This window comes from Drosophila ficusphila, unplaced genomic scaffold (genome assembly GCF_018152265.1).
Source record: "Drosophila ficusphila isolate 14025-0441.05 unplaced genomic scaffold, ASM1815226v1 contig_607, whole genome shotgun sequence".
Lineage (NCBI taxonomy): Eukaryota > Metazoa > Arthropoda > Insecta > Diptera > Drosophilidae > Drosophila > Drosophila ficusphila.
In genome coordinates, this window is record NW_025064537.1 from 776,905 (window position 1) to 796,251 (window position 19,347).

Here is a 19,347-nt window from a genome sequence, read left to right on the forward strand (position 1 = left end):
TGCGAAAACAAAACGGCAAAGCGATTAATTCACCTCCTTTTCCTCCGAAAAATTTTCTTTCGAGCTGCCTGGAAATTTCTTTTCAGCGATTTTTTGTTGTCTAATCTCTGATCGCAGTTTTCGAGGCTCCCGTTTGGAATTTCCCCGCTCTTCCTTCGCTCTTTGCAGTTTTTCTTTTCAGCTCAGCTCCATTCACCTAATTTTCTTCAACAACAACAACAACATTTGCTTGTTTTTCTCTGCTTTTTTTTTGTTTTCGAAAACTTTTATTTCCTCGTTGGCTTTGGGGCGACATACTAAACAACAACAAAGCGGAAAAACACAATGGTATATGAAAATGGCAGTGGACGGGGGCAAAAATGCTGCATGTAATGTGCATTTAATTTGTTGCTGCAACAACAATACAGCCACAATTTTCCATACTTTTCAATAGGGTCGTTTTTTCTCTTTTTTTTTGGTTTCTGTTTTTGTATGTTGCCCATTTTGTGTTTTTCGTTTTATGCTAATTTAGCTACTTTGCTATTATGCAACAAAAGTGGTGAAATGATGACAACCCTGTCTGTTGCCAGGATGACACTCGTTTTTTTAAGAGGATGACTCAAGAAAATTTGGGGGAAAGTCCCATCTTTGATGGAGTAATAAAAAAGGTGAGGAAATCACTAAAAAAAATTGTGAGGAAATCACTTTACTTGCGGAAGGTGTTAGAAATATAATTTAAAAAAAAAAGAAAAAGAATGATAAACTACTTATTAAACAAAAAATAACTGCAATACAAAAATTTAATTCGTAGTAAAACATAATAATAATCAAGGCAAATAACAATTCAAAGTTGTAAAACAGTTCAAACATTTTAAAAGACAAATGACAAATTGGTTAAATTAACTTCATTCTCCGCTTCCTTTTAACTTTTATCGGAGGGCAAGTTCTTATTTCGGGCAAAGAAAATTAGCAGGATCTATAAAAGTTAAATTTGTAATGTGGGGCACATTAAAAAGTTTCCCGAAACTTGAAATTAACAATTAAAACCGTAGCAGCCAAAGCAAAAAAATAAACAGAGCTGTAAAAGCAAAACTTTTGCTGCAGTCGGAAAAACAGAAAACCGCAAAAACCCAAGGAAAAACCACTGCAGACATGTGAAACCGAATTTTCCACACTGGGGATGATCCAAAATCCAAAGGAGAGAAAATGGTAAAAATGTCAGCTGGATTCACTGAGTGTTGCTGCTATTTTCTATTTTAAGTTTGGTTTGGTTTTTCACACCGACTAAAAATACTAACAACAAATAGGCAGCAATCAAAACTTGCAGTATTTCGGTTGCAAATGTGAAATGTTTTGAAGGAAAATCCTCTTTCCATGCCTCGTTGCATTTTATTTATGGCTCTGGTTGTGGAAAGAAAAACAGCCTGACTTTGTAAAGCGGAAATTTGCTTTTCTCCCTCAGAAAGTTGTCGTCACTTCGCCGAAGATCAAACACTTTGAAAAAGGAAATGTTCGTCTTTACCTTATTTAAGGAGATTAATTTGCCCCAATGTAATTGACAAATCTCCGCACTTTCCTCGACTCTGGTTTTTTGCCAGTTTAATTTTCAATGCATAAATTGCATGTGGCATGCCACATCCATCATCATGCTGCTGCAGCAAATCCGATGTTGCATCCTCGGCAGTTGTGTGTGTTGTTTATGCTGAGAATTGGAGCGCATCGACACGTTGCGCCAAATGTTGCATCATAATTTCCCCCCGTTGCTGTTGCTGTTGCAAGTTGTACTGGCAAATGAAGTGGAAATTGCTTGTCGATGTTTTTCTTCTTTTTATTTCGAGTGATTTTTCTGAGGCTTACAGTTTGTGGTATGAATTTGTAGAAATCGAAAATTGAATGTTGTTAGAGATGTTGATAAATAATGGAATATGTACTTTGAAAATGAAGAGAATGAAGAACGGAATCAATGGATAAAGGACCCAATTTTTGTTTAAATAATACAAGTTAACATAAATCACTCAAATTTCTTTGTTAAACATTCATAATAATGAAACATATTCAATTGGCAGCTTAAAACCTTTGATACAAATCAAATCAAAGCAAAAATGAATGAATGCACTTGCAACAAATTCACTTCAACTTCAACTTATAAAAAATATATAAAAGATATATAATCTGGCTATATCAATCCATGATTCACCTGATTGTTTGCCACACCGATCACAGTTCACTTTCGAATCGCAACTTGATCACTTCATCGAAGCAACATTAAATCGACTTTTGTTGCCCGGCACCAAATCCTTTCCCCTCCCAATCCAAAAATTAAAAAAATTTAAAAAAATACTATATAAATATTGGCGTTGCGAAAATTCCAAATCTAATGAAATCTATTTATATCTAAAGCTTCTTCCAATTACCTTTCTTATGCCTATAAACTTTTTATTTTTTATTTAATCTGCGTGCGACCTTTTGCTTTGCCAACACCCAAACAAAATCCAAAAATCGAAATCGAAAATCGCAGCTTTAGAAGCGCTATTAATCCCGGCGGAAATCGGAAGAGGGCCTTTAGCAATCCGCATATCGGAGGTCCCAACGATCCGACCTTCATGCACCGACTGAATCCGCAATTGTATTACTACAACAAATCCCAGTCGGGGAGGAGTTCCTTCTGCGTGGACGAATCCTTGTGGCCCACGAATAATAATCCAAATGGAACTGTGAGCGATACGAATCTCTATATGGGTTCCAGTACGGATGAGGATTACGAGGAGGCCATCGATCAGTTCTCGCCAACGATCTACACTCGATCGGCAAGTCGAGCGATTCCGATACCGAGTAGTGCTGGCAGCAGTCCTCAGCATCATCCACAACCACAGATGATTCACCATTCGCAGCCGAGGATTTCAGGGATTAATTTAATGGCAGCAGGAGGAGGAATTCCTGCGACGGCATCTGCTTTCAGTGCCAGTCCTTCGATCTACGCCTATCCACACTCGCCTTTCTACGCCAGTTCCCCGGACACTTCGATCTCTTCGCCAGGGCAGTCTTCCGGATTGCCAGGACACTCGCATGGCAACTCGCGCATATCCTTCAGCTACGATCCCGCCTTCCAGCGACTCCAAGTGCCGATCATCGCCGGCGATCGGAGACCGCGATCCCCGCTGGAATGCGCCACCGTTTTCGCCGCCGTCGCTGCAGCAGCCACTTGTGGTGCGAGTGGTGCGGGTGGTGCACGCGGCCGGTGGTGCAGCGGTGGATGCCATCAATACCATCAACAGGTCGGTGTGGGTCGATCATTCCTTCTTCTTTCCGGTTTTCCACCCGGTTGTGGGTTCTGTTTTCCATGTCTTCTACTTGTCGCTTGATTTCCCCTCTGAATGTTTGGTGTTTCTAATCGCTTGGCCTGTGGTGTGTTGCACGCTGAATGTTAGTCTGTGTTCGGTTTAAGTTCTTTCTGTGGGTGCTGTTTCGGTGGTTCTCATGCTGAAGTGCACAACACTCCTCAGTGCATTTGTACAAAAACAACATCAACAAACCATGGGGTTTTACACTAACTTTTAAATGGTTCTGGGTTTAAAGGGTTTTATTACATTTAAAAGAAAATATCGTTTACCATCAATAGAAACATAAGTAACAGAAACATAAAGAATTCTAATTTATTTAATAACATAATTGAAGTTAAACAATCTCTAATAAATGTTTACTACCAAGTAAATTTACAGTTTTTTAATTAAAGTATAATAAAAAAAAAAGGAAATATTGGGACTAAACAGTAACAGTTAAACCACTTAAAACTATTTCAGTATTAAAGCTAATATTTTTTCATACACTTAAATTCCAATCAATATTTAAAACATTATTAAACAATACAAAACTAATCTTAACTCACTAATTCAACTTATAATTTTAGAATCTGTATTGAACCATTGAACCATTGAACCATTTGAATTGTACCACAAAATTAAAAATGTGCAAGTTTGTTTTATAAATGTACATTTCCATTTTGTATTATTTTTTTAAATTGGAATGAAATTAACCCTCGTGTTGTGAAAGCATGATGTTTTGAATCCAATACTGAATTTCACACCTTCCTACTGTACATAATATTTATAATAAATTAATAATACTTTTCTATATTTAAAATTAAGAAACTATGCTTTACTTTGCATTTTTCAAAATTATTATATTTATTTGAATTTCATTGTTAATTAAGGTATCATATTTCCTTCTTTTCGAAGGAAAAAATTCTTTAAGGATGTTTGCAAACCCTAAACCTTGCTTATCTGGAATTATCTTAACTATTTTCCCGCAAGCTTTCAATCAAATTGCGTCATCCCGCAGGTGATTCACGTGGCAATCACAAAATGCATCCTTTTCGTGGTCCAAAGCCATTTGTAATCCGGTCGCGAGGCCCTAAAGGCTCCTTCGTTTTATTCCCCCTTTTGCTTAATTATAAAAACCAATCTGACTCGAGGAAGGAAGCTTCCTCCGTCTTCCCTTCGCCTTTCTCACCCAACAATTCAATCAACATTCGACGCATTTAAAACTTGTGGGAATTTTTTTCTTGGGTTTGGTATCGCCTTCATTTTTTTTATTTTTGGTATGGTTCGACTTGGAGTGATGTCATTCCTAAACTTGAATTCTGTTGTAATTCTTGCTTCGTGTTTCGTGCATTTATTCCTCGCTGATGATGATGATGATGATGCGTTAGCATTTGTTAGCTCATAAGCAATAAAAAAGCAATTCCTTTGAGGAGGTGGTCTGGCCACAACGCAATTTCTCGCCAGCGAACTGCGCAAAAAGTGAAAAGGGTCTCTCGATAGTTCCCCATCCACCCCAAAAATGAAGAAAAAAAAATAAAAATGGAGCCCCACAAAGGCGAGGCTTTGTTGGGAAATGGCGCACTAAATTAGGTGTCCACGAGAGACAAGTTCATATGCTCTTCGCAGGGGCTTCAAACGCTTGATAAATTACTTTTTTTGTCGCACAAAAATGTTTTACAAATTTCTGCCTTTTCAATGTTGCGTAAATAAAATATATGGGTTCGCAAACTATTATGTTCCTTTTTTTTCAATTATGGATGAGCTGGTATAGCTTGACAACTATTTGAAAGTATTGTTATAATTACAATCAAATGACTCACACCTGAATCACTTGCAAAGCACTTTAAATGTATTCCATATAAGGAGCGAGTAAATTGTCGTATGATTAATCAGAAAACTATTGTACTTCAACTAGGTAATGGTGGTATTCCCCTCCCAAACATTTTTTTTTTTTGATATGGAGTAAGTTCCCCAAACCTATCTGTCTTTTAAAGATTGCTTAAGATAGTTGGGGTTTACTAACCAAAATACTGAATGAGGTATGGGATTTTATCAAAATTGTATTGCTATTTGTAGAAGAAGTTGTCTAGTTATAGCTAACATGTTCTTTAATAGTTAGTATATATAATTTTTTTAAAACATGGACACAAAATTAATATTTATAAATGAAACTCCGAAGACAGCATTAAAAAATTTTTAGGGTTCTAATAAAGTTGTTAACATTTAAAAATAACATTGAAAATTACAAGTACACAAGCTAACAAAATTGCTTCGCGACTCTGGCTCCTTTGTTTTAACTTTAGTACAGTCCTATCAAAAGGTTTTCAAATTTCTTGTTTTCTTCCTGAAAATGCAGCGAAGATGCACTCAAGAAGCGCACAAAATGATATTCAGTTTGAAAATAAAAGAAGATGCCCAAAAGTTCTGCTGGGGAGCAGAGCAAACTGACTCAAGTTCAAGGTCAACAATCTGAAAGACCGGGTGTTCCTTTAGTTTCTTTGGTACACTTTTTTTTTGGGGGGAGGAAGCATTGCGATGGAACGGAGGCTGCTGACGACTCCCCAGACCAATTAGAATTTCAATTAGGCATCGTCGTGAACAACTTTGGCTTTATCTCACTCAAGAGAAGCGAATGAGAAATGTGGTGCTGGTTTGCTGCGCCACTCTTCTTATCGAGAGCCTCCTCCTGATTGTCTCCCCTGCCCCACAAACCAAATAAAAGTGAGCTCGATTTTTGTGTGGCTGCGGCTGCGGCTGCGGCTGAATGGTTTGCCTGGGATGATGTCAGCGTTTATTTTTGGCACAAAATGCTTGCAGCCAGCCGAGCAAAACACAATGGCCAAAAAAATAAAAAGAGCAGACAACAAAACAAAACAAAAATCCCAAAAATAAAAAAAAAATAAGAAAGAAAACAAAAACGTAGCAGAAGGCAAACCAAAAAGCCGCAAAACATGCCAAAAATAATATTCAAGTATGGAAAATAAGAAGAAAAAACAAAAAGCAAACCGCACACAAACAATTATCTTATGGAAATGGTTTAAGGAGTCGCCTTTTGATGGAGTGTTGGCCAGAGGCGAGTCTTTTGTGGCCGAAAGTAGTGTATGTTGGCCCAGAAGAAGAGGTGGAGATCTCTCTTGAAGGTATTCTTCTTGTTTACTTAGCTGTCTGGCTTGAAGATTTCTCTCTCCTATTCTTCTGCTCGATGGCTTTGTTTGGCTTTCGGGCCTCTGCAAGTGGAATTCTTACCAATTCTTCAGCTGCCTTTAAAGATCATTGTGCGTCGCCCACTTTTGTCTGCAAAATCGTTCATTTATTTATTGGTTTTTTTCCACAAGTATATCTTGTCATGTCATTTCAAATTATTGCCTACTCGATGAGTCGTGTTTATTTATTTGTTTTCATTTTTTATATTTATGTACCATATATATTTAACACACTGATTGCGGCTTGTTGTCTGTCTGGATTTTGTGTATATGCAATAATCGTGACTGATATTTCTATATTTAGGCCTATTCAAAAGATAATGTTTATTAAACAAAATCTGTTTTTGTTGCAGGTATGTTATGCAATATATAATTCATTACTATTGGGTGGTAAGTTTAAGTAAATAGCTCTTTTTGTCTTGATTATAACTCATGCATAAAACGATTTCCCAATTTGATTAATTCGAGTATAAAGTTATAATTAAAACTTGGCCAATGCCACTTGCTAAATATTTAAATAACATAAAATTAGGGATATTTCGCTAAAGATTACTATAAAATAAAGCATTAATCACCTTATCAAATGACAGCGCTAAAAAAAAAAAAAACAACTCTATTTTTGCGGATATTTGCATTGAAGTATGTAAATCTTACCGAATTTTAAAAATAGGACCCACAATTTATTTATTTCTTTTCTTTCGTTAAATAAAAGCCAACATAAATAAAACAATTCCGTGGTTGGTATAATAGGGTCATATCTGTCTCTTCGATAGTTCATGAACTGTAATAACCATAAATCCAGTCCATAAGGAAGTGGAGTTGAGGAACCCAAACTGCCTAGGAAAACTCCACACTCCATACTAATCGATGTGATTACATTAGCATTAACCGGGGACATATACACTACTCGTTCATTGGGAATAGACATAGGCATCGTTGAAATGTGTGGGGAGAAAGGGAAAGAAACTTGGAAGACTAACGAGCAACAACAATGGCAACAACCGATGTCGACGCCATCATGTCTGCCACATTCGCTCGTTCACTGGAAATCGTTAATTTAGCGCCCTTCCTATCCCCAAACCCCAAACCCCAAAAGCCTCCCACATTCGAGGTGGGCCACGAGCCAGAGACAAAGCCCCAGATATACAGATATAGATACACTTTTCTTCATTCCATTCCACATTGCAATGTGCAGCAAATTGCATTTAAATGGCTGCCACTTTAAATGTCTATTTGAGGGTAGGGCGGGGAATACTTCATGACGAAGGCTCTTCGGGGGAAGGAAAATTAAAATCGGGACAGAAAGGTTTTATTATTAAAATTGCCAGAGGGCAAAGCTTCGAGGGTTGGGTAAAATGCAACTACAGTGACACGTGTGCAAAAAATAAATATATTATTTATGTGCGAAATCTCTGGGTTTGTAATTGATATTGATATAAGGGAAAAAAAAAACGTATGCCAAGAATGTGGATATAATAACAATAAAACGTTCAAACTTAGCTATTCTTAGCTATTTTAAGTATAAAATCTATTTTATAAAATCATTTACTTACACAAGTTTTCTATTGATTCGAGGCGCAACCAACTTAACTCCGTTTAAATAGGGTTGCCACCTAAAACCAAAAATAAATAAAGCTTTCTAACCTCTAAATTAGCTAAGTGACCGCATTTTAAAGCTCATCATGTGGGCGTGTTGGATATCACTTTTTATTGCGGCTTTCCTTGAGGCTTTCGAGATTGCCCGAGTCGATAAACGCTCTTCGTTTTAATTACTTTAATTGCCATTGGCTTTGTGTTCCACAGAATAATTTCCGATGAGAAACTGTTGCATAAATACAAAGAGAACAGTGCAGAGTGCGCAATTAAAGGAATTACTGGGCTTGGCCGCATCTTGATAGATTCCGACTGAACTTTAGAACGCATTGATAATGCTCAGACAGCTGCTACTTTGTGTTCTGAGTGGCGTGAGCAGAATATTTCAGGGTTGGCAGGTGCCGTCAGTGCAGGTGGGAGATGAAAACTTCAGCTAATGGTGATAGAATACGTCATAATAGCTCTTGATTGATCGTTTGTGATGGCTTGATATAAGGGGATCATAAGAAAAGTTTGCAGTATTTATTTTTGCTATTGTTAGTATCAGTTGCGTAAACAAAAATGCATTGTTGAATAACTCGAGTTGAGAAATGAAGTATGAAAGTATGCAGAACAGACTTATTATAATTAATTTAAAATCATGAAACTAAAATAGAAAAGCAGTTAAGAACTAAAACCTATTTTACTTTAACAACTTTTGAAAAAAAAAACGAAAAATGTTTATTTTAAAATATATATTATGCATATTTAACAAACAATCAGAATTCTTTATAAATATTTTCACCCTAATTACATCATATAATTATTATAACTGACTTAAAAATATTCTTGCCATTGCAAACAATAATTCAATGCAATTCAATTGTTAAATGTGGTCGTGCCCAACTGAACCAACCTTTTGCAAACAACCAGCATAATGAATCTCTTTCCCTACCAATGTTTGTTTTCTACTTGATTCCTAACATAATGGACCGACCCTTGTTAGCCCATGAAAGAGCTGAAGTTTTAATTATTTTTCCTAGAAGCGGCGGCCACGTGGCAAATGTTAAACAGAAGCCAAATGTTAAACACAAACGCAGACGCATGGAAAAGCAATTCCGCTCGCCATTTGGCCGTCTCTATTTGGCCAAGCTAATGAGCCAAAAGCGGTGGGTGGTAAGAGGAGGAAAAAACGTAGGTGAGACAGTTTAACCAGCAAATAAACTAAAACACTGCTGCTGGTTGGCACATGGTTCGCTTCATTAGTTGCCAAAGGGAAAACAGAAAACAAAGAAAGGCGGCAACCTGAGATGGCAAGTCGGGGCGAAAACTATCAGTCGACGACAATGTTTTTCAGAATGCTTAAGTTCATTATGGTTTAGGGTTACAAGAACACACAGAACACACTGAGGAAGGCATCACGAAATGGCTAATAACGTGGCAGACATTCTGGCGGCACAAACAAACCGCGACAGTGAAAAATGAGGCAAAAACAAACTGTTGACTAAGCCAAAGACAAAGACCGTAAAAAACACAAGTTTTCACTTATAGTCAGTCATTTTTGCATAATGCTAGGAAATTCTTATGAAACTCCCGCCACGCAATGTTATGCTTGCAAAATGTGCAAAATCGTGGCTTAAATCGTGGTATATTAATTATTATGCAAACGTGGAAAGCGCAAGAAAACAAACTCAACTTGAGCTTTTATGGTTGCGAAAAGAATTTAAATGCAATTTCGAATACACTTTCTTTAGAAAGTTGTTATGATTTTGTAATAAAATATTTTAAATTATAAATATTTATTGAGCTGTAGGCAATCTTTTCGAACTCTTTCTCTCGAATTTAAACTTGAACCAAAAGGTTAATTCAAATTAATAACTTGATCCATAGTTATCCATTAAATTAACATTACTTAATCATATTTATTAAGTTGTAAAACCTGAAAGCCAACACCACTGGCGGTAATTTCTCGGTAGGCTTGGGTTCCACCCACCAAGTAAAATTACAAAGCGAGCAAAGGAGGTCAGGACTTGCCCTCCAGTCATCGGCACAATCACAAGCTCCATGACAAGCCCAAAACGCCTCAAGGCAGGCGACTTCCATACAAAAAACAGAAAATAACCAAAGGAAAAGTGTTGCCGCCCATTTCAAATAATTGCATAGGCAAATCCCCCAGTCGATTCAAAAAAAAAGTGCAACAATCCAACCGGCGGCCACAAAAACGTCAAACTTCAAAGCAACTTCAACCGCAACAAAGAAAAACATGAGTATGGAACACAAGCTGAAATTATGATTAGTTGTAATTTGATTTTAGCCAGCCATCGCCTTGCGGTTGCTTTTCCTCGCTGCCATTTTGCATTTAATTATGTGCGAAATTTGTGATTTTATGGCCAGCGATAAAAACAACTTTGCTCGAAACCAAACAAAAGCATGTAGCAATGAGCTATTGATATTGACATTTCGACTTGCGAATGCTCTCTTTATAATAAAGCCTAAAAAAATAGTACAATCATTAACAGAAAATCTGTAAAAATGTTTGAAAACTGTATAACAAAACCTTGCAGACTGTCTTACCTTTAAAATATCTTTTAAATTTAAAACCTACTCAAACGTTTATAGTAGAAAATGAAAGTGTTTTTCAACTGTTTAAAAAAGGGTATTTAGGAATTTGCAATTTCGAATTGGAATCGTTCTCCCAATGTATACGATATTATTCGCTGTTTTGCTATTGTTGCTGGTTGTTATTCTTGTTGTATTTGTTTGGGAATTAGAGCAATGAACTGCTGACTTGTCTCAACCGGAACTATAAGTTCGTAGTGCCCATTGCGAGAAATGCAAAATAGGAAAAAGGCGAAGGCAAAGGCAAAAGGCCCAAAAGACCACAAAACTCACACGCAGACAAACCGATTCGAGCACGAAATTGCACGGGTGAACATTCAAAATTTATAGCAACAAAACACAATGGTCTGCTCGCCTGTAAACTGCAGTCCTGCTGACCCACAAAAAGGGTCTTGTTCCGGAGGTGATTGCACTATAGTCGGTTTGCTTGGTTAGTTGGTGGCACCACCCACCTTGTCCACACCCAAACAAAAATTACAGAAATTGCCTTTGACGGCGGGCGGCACGCGATGTGTCTCAAATGACTTTGCAGGCCGCTTTTCCACGAACTGTTGTTGCATTCTAATGAAAATGCATTTGGTTTTCCCAAGCAGTCGTGCATAAGTTCAGCCCAAAAGTCAGCTAAAGTTTGCTCAAATGGAAGTGGACCAAGTTGACTCTACCCAGTCATCAATGGGTCAATAGTCTCGTTCGTATTGGGTAAATAATAGCCAAGTCATAATATTTGTCTATTTGCTCAAAAGGCGAATGGAATGTGACCAAAACAAAAGGCAGCAAAGATAATCTCATACATAAGTCAACTTTAGAAATTAAAGTTAGAAATATTTTCTTTAAAAAAAAATTGTACGTTTCCAAAAATTTTTTTTTTAATATTTATATTATATTTATTTATTTTTCCATTTTTTTCTAGAAAAGGAAATATTTACAAATTTTTTTGTCTAACAAAACGAAGCTTTTGTAATTTAAATCACAGCAGTTATAAATGTTTTTATGTGTTTTTACTTTTTGTAATTTTAATTAAATCTTTTGAACAGATATTCTGTTGATATTTTATGTAGATACTCTTTGCGTGGCTTTCATTGTTCTTCAATTTGCTAATTAGGTTCATTGGCACTGCAAACACAGACAAAAAATACGAAAAAGAAAACTACCTTGTTTACAATAAAAAAAACAAATACAAGCAAGCAAATAAAAATACTCCAAATAAATCTCATAAAAAAATTTAGATTGACTGTGCACTGTTATTGTTTGATTTAAAAATATGTGCTTAATTAATTTCTATGACTTACTCAGTGCTGTTCTGTTTAATTCATTATTTATTTAAAAATGCTAAATTTAACGAGCGATGACGCTGAGTGGATATACAAACATAAACTACACGTGTAATTGTCTTTACACTTATTACGACTTTGTGACAAACTTTCACTTTTAACGAGTCTTTGTTGACGGGTATTTTATTTTTGGGGAAGTTGTGTGATCTTTAACCATGTCCTCGTATAGATAAAAATAGAGTAAAGTTCCACGTCATTTTGTAATAGAGTATTGAGGAAACGGAAAAGATTCGGATTTGTGAATGAAATGTTTAGGTCATGTCCCAAATTAACTCTTATCAAAAACAGATAGGAAACAAGTAGTAGATAACCAAAGTTTTTATATATGGCAGACACTTTGTCGGTTGCGAAAGACATTTGTTTATGTCGCGCAATAAACGTGATAGATTTCAAAATACTGAAATGAAATTGGGCAACCAAACATGTATTATAAAAAAAAAATTGATTAAAAAAATCCACACATATATTCCAAATTTGTCGAACGAGTTTTTCTGTAAACGTCATAAATAAATTATTATTTAATTCAAGAATAATTTTGATTTTTAAATTGCTTTGTTTTTGTTTAACATTCGTATGCCGATCGTTCCTTTGTATATATTGTTTATAAACAACTTAAACTTGGATTAGGGGCCGGCCAGTAGAACGAAGCTAAGCTGAAATAATCGTACGCAAAACTGGTTTGTAAGGCTAAATTAATAGCAGTTAACAATGGAATTATATATATGTGCCAAGTGAACCTTGCCCCACTCGTAAAAACCTCAGTCTCCCTTATTCTTCTTAGTTTATTTTCCAAGCTTAAACACTAATTAAAACTACATACATATTAGGTACAATTGCTTACATACTACTTTAAACTAAATTTAAATCACATTACACTTTTGTGTGGTCAACAAGCAAACAATCAAAGAACAGATTAATAAAAACAATGAAAGCACATTTTCGTAGGAATATTTTGGTGGTGCAGATGAGGAGTCCTCAATTAGTTTCCGATGATTATTTGGGCACACAGCCAGGCGGCCATTCGATGTGTTGCAACAACGTGTGTGTGCCCATTTTGCAGATGATTTTTCGCGTTCTTCTTCTTCATCGTCGTCTTCTTCTTGTTCGGCTAGAGTACAGTCATGGCGATGAACATTAGTAGAACGAGAATGAGCCAAGGGCAGATGAACATCAAACAGGCGACCTCAAACATTTTGCTTGCAGAGTTCTCCTTTCCTCTATTTGTTTTTTTTTTCGATCTGACAACTGTTGCTATTGTTTGCAACGCAGGACTTTCCACCGCAGAGCTCTTTGTTTTTGGGTTTGCGTTTCGGCCTGGTCTGGACTTAATGCCATAACACAGTAACAGTAAAAGTAAAGATTCGTGGAGACACACACAACACACAACAGGTACGACGTTCGCTGTCACACTGAGCCGCCAGTCGAACCTTTTCCTCGTGTTTGTCCACGATGTTGCTGATGGGGCAGCAATGTGTTGCTGTTGTTGTTGTTGCTCTTGCTGTTGTTGTTGCTCTTGCTGCTGTTATTGCTCTTTCTGTTGTTATTGCTGCTGCTGTTGTTGTTGCTGTTGTTGCTGCTGTCGTTCGGTTTCTTGTCGCTTCGGCTCTTTGTTTGCCTCTGCCGGTTTTTCGGTCTCTCTCGCTATCTCTCTCTCGCTCGGCATTATCTCTCCCGCTTTTTCGATCGGTTCAAGCTTTTTGTTTGGCTTTAGCTATAGCTTGTGCTTACCTTTCGAGCTCCCCCTTTTCCTTTCCCGCTTCGAAAAGCTTCTGACAATTGCATTTCAATTTCATTGACCCCACACATCAGCGTTTTGATTTCCCTTCTGGTGACTAGTTATTTTCCATTTGTCTTGCTTTGTCTGCTAGGTGTTCTTATCATTTTTCTTTGGGTTATCATGAGTAACTTGGATTTTCTCAGGTGAGCTTTTCGTCTACCACGTGTTTAAAGTCAAGCTTGTCTAATAAAGCTGCAAATTTGACTATAAGCAAGAAAACAATAATTAATTAAAAAAAATATTTTTTTAATATAAGAACTATATCACAAAATTATTAAGAAAATTAAATTTTGGATTCATTTTTGTCGCCTGAAAAAACAAAAATTTGTTAAAAAATAATCTTGTTAATTCAAAGAGCTGTGTATTACAATATTAATTTTAAAAACTCTTGACTCTTTTCTTTTTTTAATTTGATTCTTTCTTATTTAAGTAACCCAAATAAGTGATTCTCGATATTATGACTCTGCCAATTCTACTTATCATTGTTTGTTTTCAAACGCTTTTCGGCTTTGTAGACGAAAAGAGGTCTAAATTTGTGAGTGGATATGATCGTGACCATCGAGGTGGCGACCTTTCATAGAACTGGTCTGTGGGCTGCACCCATTGCCATGTGGAAAATTACAAGCAACCAGTTTTGTTTACTTTGGGCTCTTTGGAGCCCAGACAGCGCTGATGATTGCTCTATAAAGTAGTTTTCAATATGAGCTTACCGCCATTAAATCATTATAAAAAGTGGACAAAGGAAGGCGTTCAGCCTTGTCATCTAATCATTTTTTCACCCTCTCTACACCTAATCTTATCAAACCTTGTTTACCTCTCGAAAATGTCTTGCCTTCGATGATACGAATTTGATTGAGTTACCTCCATTTCGCTAAAAATATCAATGAACTGCACTGCATGACTGATAATAACTTAATTCCATCATCATTAAATAGAATTTGGTTTTTTTAAATGCGAAAGCTCTTGAACTTTAAGTAACATATTTTCTCTTTTATTTTCAGGTATGTAAATGTCCCTATTCGCTTCTCAAAATATATATTTCTATATACATAGTGAGTATACATTTTGTAAGAATCTCAGAGATGTTCGTGGGTTAACATATATGTATTTATATTTTTTATAGTTTGTATCAATTAGCGTCGATTAGTCAGAACAAAATGTCTGTGTATCTTAATTTTTTTTACATAATTTGATATGATTTATGAAGGTTTTTCTTTTTTTTTTTGGGTGTTTGGCTAACCGTGTTCTGCTAAGTATGCTATACAAAATATGGGTGTCGTATGAATAATTTATAACGTATACGACCCATAGAACTTGAATATTGTCTTCAATATGTTTTCAAAAACTAAAATTCTTTAAATTCCTAATTACACAATTAAAAGTAATAAAGTTTTACAAACTGATTAAAAAAACAGACAAAATGTATCACTACATTTGTATATTGCGTATACGCCTACTTAAAAAACCACCCTTCTTTTTGCTGTACCGAATTGTTTACTTAGAAATTCTAATTTATTACGTATACGCCCGCTCTAAACATGTTAAGGCATTAGTTCCTTTAACGCAATTACCACTTTCTAAGCCAACTTCGCTATTTTGTGCCTTCAACTGAGAATCCTTAGATTTGATTGCGTTTCCCTTTTTGTGTCAAGAATCAGTCTAAGTTGTCCTTTTCTTCTTCTTTTGTTCCCATTTCCTAGTTAAGTTGTACAACTTGGGCGACGCACACGCACCAAAATTCAATTGTTTTGTTAGGATTCTGAGCTTTTCATTGTGAACAAACATATATACATATATTCGCATAGCTGATTTTTATGCTTTGTTTATTCAAGTATGTGGGTCATGCCCCACTTGTAATCAGAACAGCAGGAAATGGGATTGGAAGGGAGAATCCCCACACATAAGCAATTAATGTCGGGATGTCCTTAGAATGCCCCCTGAAAAACTAGCTGTCCGGTTGGAAAACAATAGAAATTCCTTTAATTCTTGCACTGACATTGATTTACCTTGTCATTGAAATTCTTTGGCTGACATTTCGTTCCTTCCTTCGTGCGATATTGTACATTTTTGTGTGGTATTTCTCTGCCATTGCCTTTTCAGGAAAACCTTGAGTAAGGACCTTTCAAATGGTTTCGCCTCGTTGATAATTTATAAATTGGTGTAATTATTTTGGCCAGCGGAGAACTTACAAAAAAACGGGGACAGCTGAGAGGCACTACTCTCCCTCCCACTCTCTTTTTTTCTCTCTCTCTCTGATTTTTGGTCTATTGTGCAGTGTTCATTTCTGCACAGACACTTGCAATCGCTGCCTATCTCTCTTTCACTTATTACAGATGATAACGGTGAATTCATATTTTTTCTTTTCTTTTCTATATATATAGTTGGGTTAGCACGTTTTCCTGCACAATTTGCGCAGGCGTGAGAAAAATGAGAGCCCCAAAACAGGAGCAGGTGTTATTTATGCTTCACCCAAACCCATATATATTCTATATTTATGTATACATCAACAGAGAAAGAGAGAAATAGTGAGAGGGAGAGAAAGGGCCGCTGCAGGCGCGAGCTAATTAGACGGAAGCGAAATTCAAATTGGAAGGGAAAGACCAAAGGAAAAGCCAGATACAAATTTTCCTCGACGCGAGCGGGAAATTCACTTTCTTTGCGAAAATTGTGCCTCTCACGTGGCGTTCGCTCTCTTTTTCTGTTGAAAATGAACTCGCGCTTGCTCTCTTTCTGCATGGTTCTCTCTATCTCTTTTTCTCTCTCATCTGCATGCTTGGGCGATGAACGCGCCACAAAAAGCTAGCAACAAAAAAAATCCTACCCTCAGTCAGTCAATCTACACTTTGGCTTCTTGCTAAACCAAACATAAAAACAAGCTAGCAAAATAAAATATTTTTCTAGCATAAAAAACATTACAAATTCGAAGAAATAAAAAAAATAGCAACAAAGTATTTACCAAATTTGGTCCGGGTTTTATCGCTCGATTTCCTGCGCTGTGCAGAAAATACCGTTTTTTCTGTGTGTTGTTTTCTGTGGCAAACGCGGAAGTTTTCGCTGCTGTCGTCAGTCAGTCGTATTCGGACATCATCGCCGAGCGTTTGTGTGCGTTGAGTGTGCTTGGAGCGTGTGTGTGTGTTAGTGTGCCTGCAACAAAGTGAAGTTTACAACAATTTAAGTGTTGTAAAAATTAAATTAAATCGTTTTTGTTGAAACCAAACCCGAAGTGATTATATAAATCAGCATATAAAGCAGAAGAATTTGCATCTGGGCAATCAAAAGTCAAAGAAAACGGCAGCTACCAAAAAATCTTTCATTCAAAACGCCTCGGTTATTTGAGTGTGTGCGTGTGTGTTAGTCTCTCTTTCTCTCTCTCGCTCACTATCGCTCTTGCAACTCGCTCTCGCTCGCTCTTACTGCATAGATAATTTCTAGAATTTCGCGCCCATTTGTTACTTCTCTCCACAACGCGATAAAATACCCAGAAATATTAACTCAAATTATTATATCCAACATCGGTGAACAAAAAAATTTCATTCATGGAAAACAAAAACAATTTAGAAATCGCTTTTAATAACGGAAATATTTTTATTAAAAGGTAATGTCACTCTACAAAATTCTAATTATTTGTGTTTGTGTTGTTGGTTAATTCGTTTCGTTTCGGTTGGTTTATGATTTCATTGCGACCAGAACAAAATAAATGGCAAATTATCCAATTGAAAAATATTCTTTACATCTGATCAACATTAAACGAACATCAAACATTTATGAGCATTTTAACTGATTCTTCAAGATTGTGAGTGGTTTTTACGGCTTAATTTGAATGTTGGGTGAGGGAAGGGGTAAGCATTTAAGCTAAATAAATGAGGGAAACGTCGGGTTTCTAAAAAAAAGCTATTACATCGGGGCAAAAAGCTAATAACAAGGCAAATTGTTAAATTATTTAGATGAGGAATAGTCAGCATGCAGTTATTTGTTACGCATGACGTGTCTTTGTGAAAAATTAACCCCACATATAAAGTGTGTTTAATATTCAATGTAGTAGTTATAATTCCACCTTCTATATTATGTAAAGTTTTTTGGGTCAGATTATGTTTACAAGAACGTACCAATTATTTTTTAAAACTGTTTCAATTACCCCTAAAAAACCCTATAACTGATGTTGTCAATTCAAATTGCTAAAATTCTGATTAAAAATGATAATTTAATCTAAAGATTTTCACACTTTTCTAAGAAAGTATTCCAAGTTGCACCCATAATACCACAGTTCCAAAAATAGAAACCAATCATTAAATAATCCCTATTTACACTCCCCTAGTTTCCACTAGTTTTTCCCCTAGTTTTTCCACAACACATCAAATCAATATGGGCAAAGGCAAGTCATTGAAGAGGCAAACATTTAATCGCCTTGACTGGCACTATGCCTTCAATGTCAGGGCGTCCTTAATGGGCCAATAAAAGTGTCCTTCTGGCCAAAGCCGAATGGCCATTAATCAGAAATCAATAAATAAAGGAAACCAAATGGCAAATTCCTCCAGAAGTTGAGCGCAAAAAGTTTAATTGTGCAAACATGATTGAGGGCATTTCTACGAAAGACAACGAAATCATTGATTTTTCTCTTTCTTATGCTGGCTTTCCTTCTTGCGCCTTCTTTAACGAATCATTGTTGTTCTTTTGCCTACACAGACCATTTGAGGTTGTCAGCTTATTTGTGTTTGCTGTAGTGTTTCCCACGCATTGGCTCAAACCCCCATAGGAAAAGCAGCCAACCACCACAACCCCCTGTGATTACGCAACTCTTACTTGAAAGTTGATTTTCATTCATTTCCTTGACGCTTTTCGGTGGAATGCCCTTGGGTTTTGCCATGGTTTGGTTATCGTTTCGCCAGCCACAATGGCGTCACGTCAACGTTGCGGATACGCAATATTTTGACTGGTGACCTCAACAAAGGGAGGTGGAGTCAAAAAGCACAAAAAAAAAAAATCTGAATCGAAAACGAAAACTAAAACACACCCCTATAATATTATTAACTTCTAGTTGCGAGAGCGATCTTCTTCGCATGAATGCAACTTTGCCTCTAATTTGCCAATTTTGGATATCCGAACAACAGCAATTTAATTTGAGATCTTTTCATGCTGATAATTTGATTTAAACTGCTTAACATCATCATCAACTGCACACGTCATATATATAATATATATATATCGAGATACAACATCTGGCTGGTTCATTTAATCGACGTTTGCCTATTAAGCGGATCGCATTTTGTGCATCTCTTTTTATTTTCGATTGCGAGTAAATGAATCTTGATGAACTCAGCTGGCTTAGAGCGGTTCTAGCTGGTATTTGTTATTGCTTTTCTGAGTCCTTAATGATCTAATACCGACGGTTCTTAAATGTATTTATTGATTTATGATTGAATGATAAATCAATTTAATTGAAATATCGTTAGCAGAATTGAGCGGGTAAATGACTTTTACGGAACCTAATTGAGCACAAACTTTAATGAGCCTTTAAATTAAGTCATCGGTAGTAAATAAACATTTAT

The 19,347-nt window shown here is 36.3% G+C and overlaps 1 protein-coding gene across 8 annotated transcripts in view; it reads left to right on the top strand.

The window, feature by feature from the left end:
* LOC108094493 (protein bunched, class 1/class 3/D/E isoforms) overlaps positions 1 to 19,347 on the top strand; it is a 100,610-nt gene that overhangs the window by 29,290 nt on the left and 51,973 nt on the right. For 3 of the 8 annotated variants that reach the window (XM_017195081.2, XM_017195083.2, XM_017195082.2), the window contains exon 3: positions 2,498 to 3,356. The exons of 4 other annotated variants lie outside the window; for them this stretch is intronic. In XM_017195081.2, coding sequence (XP_017050570.2) covers positions 2,498 to 3,341 — 844 coding nt within the window. In that variant the 3' untranslated portion in view covers positions 3,342 to 3,356. Of the gene's footprint in view, positions 1 to 2,497; positions 3,357 to 14,802; positions 17,397 to 19,347 lie in introns of those variants that run through there. One more of the 8 variants, XR_006245706.1, reaches the window with a different exon arrangement.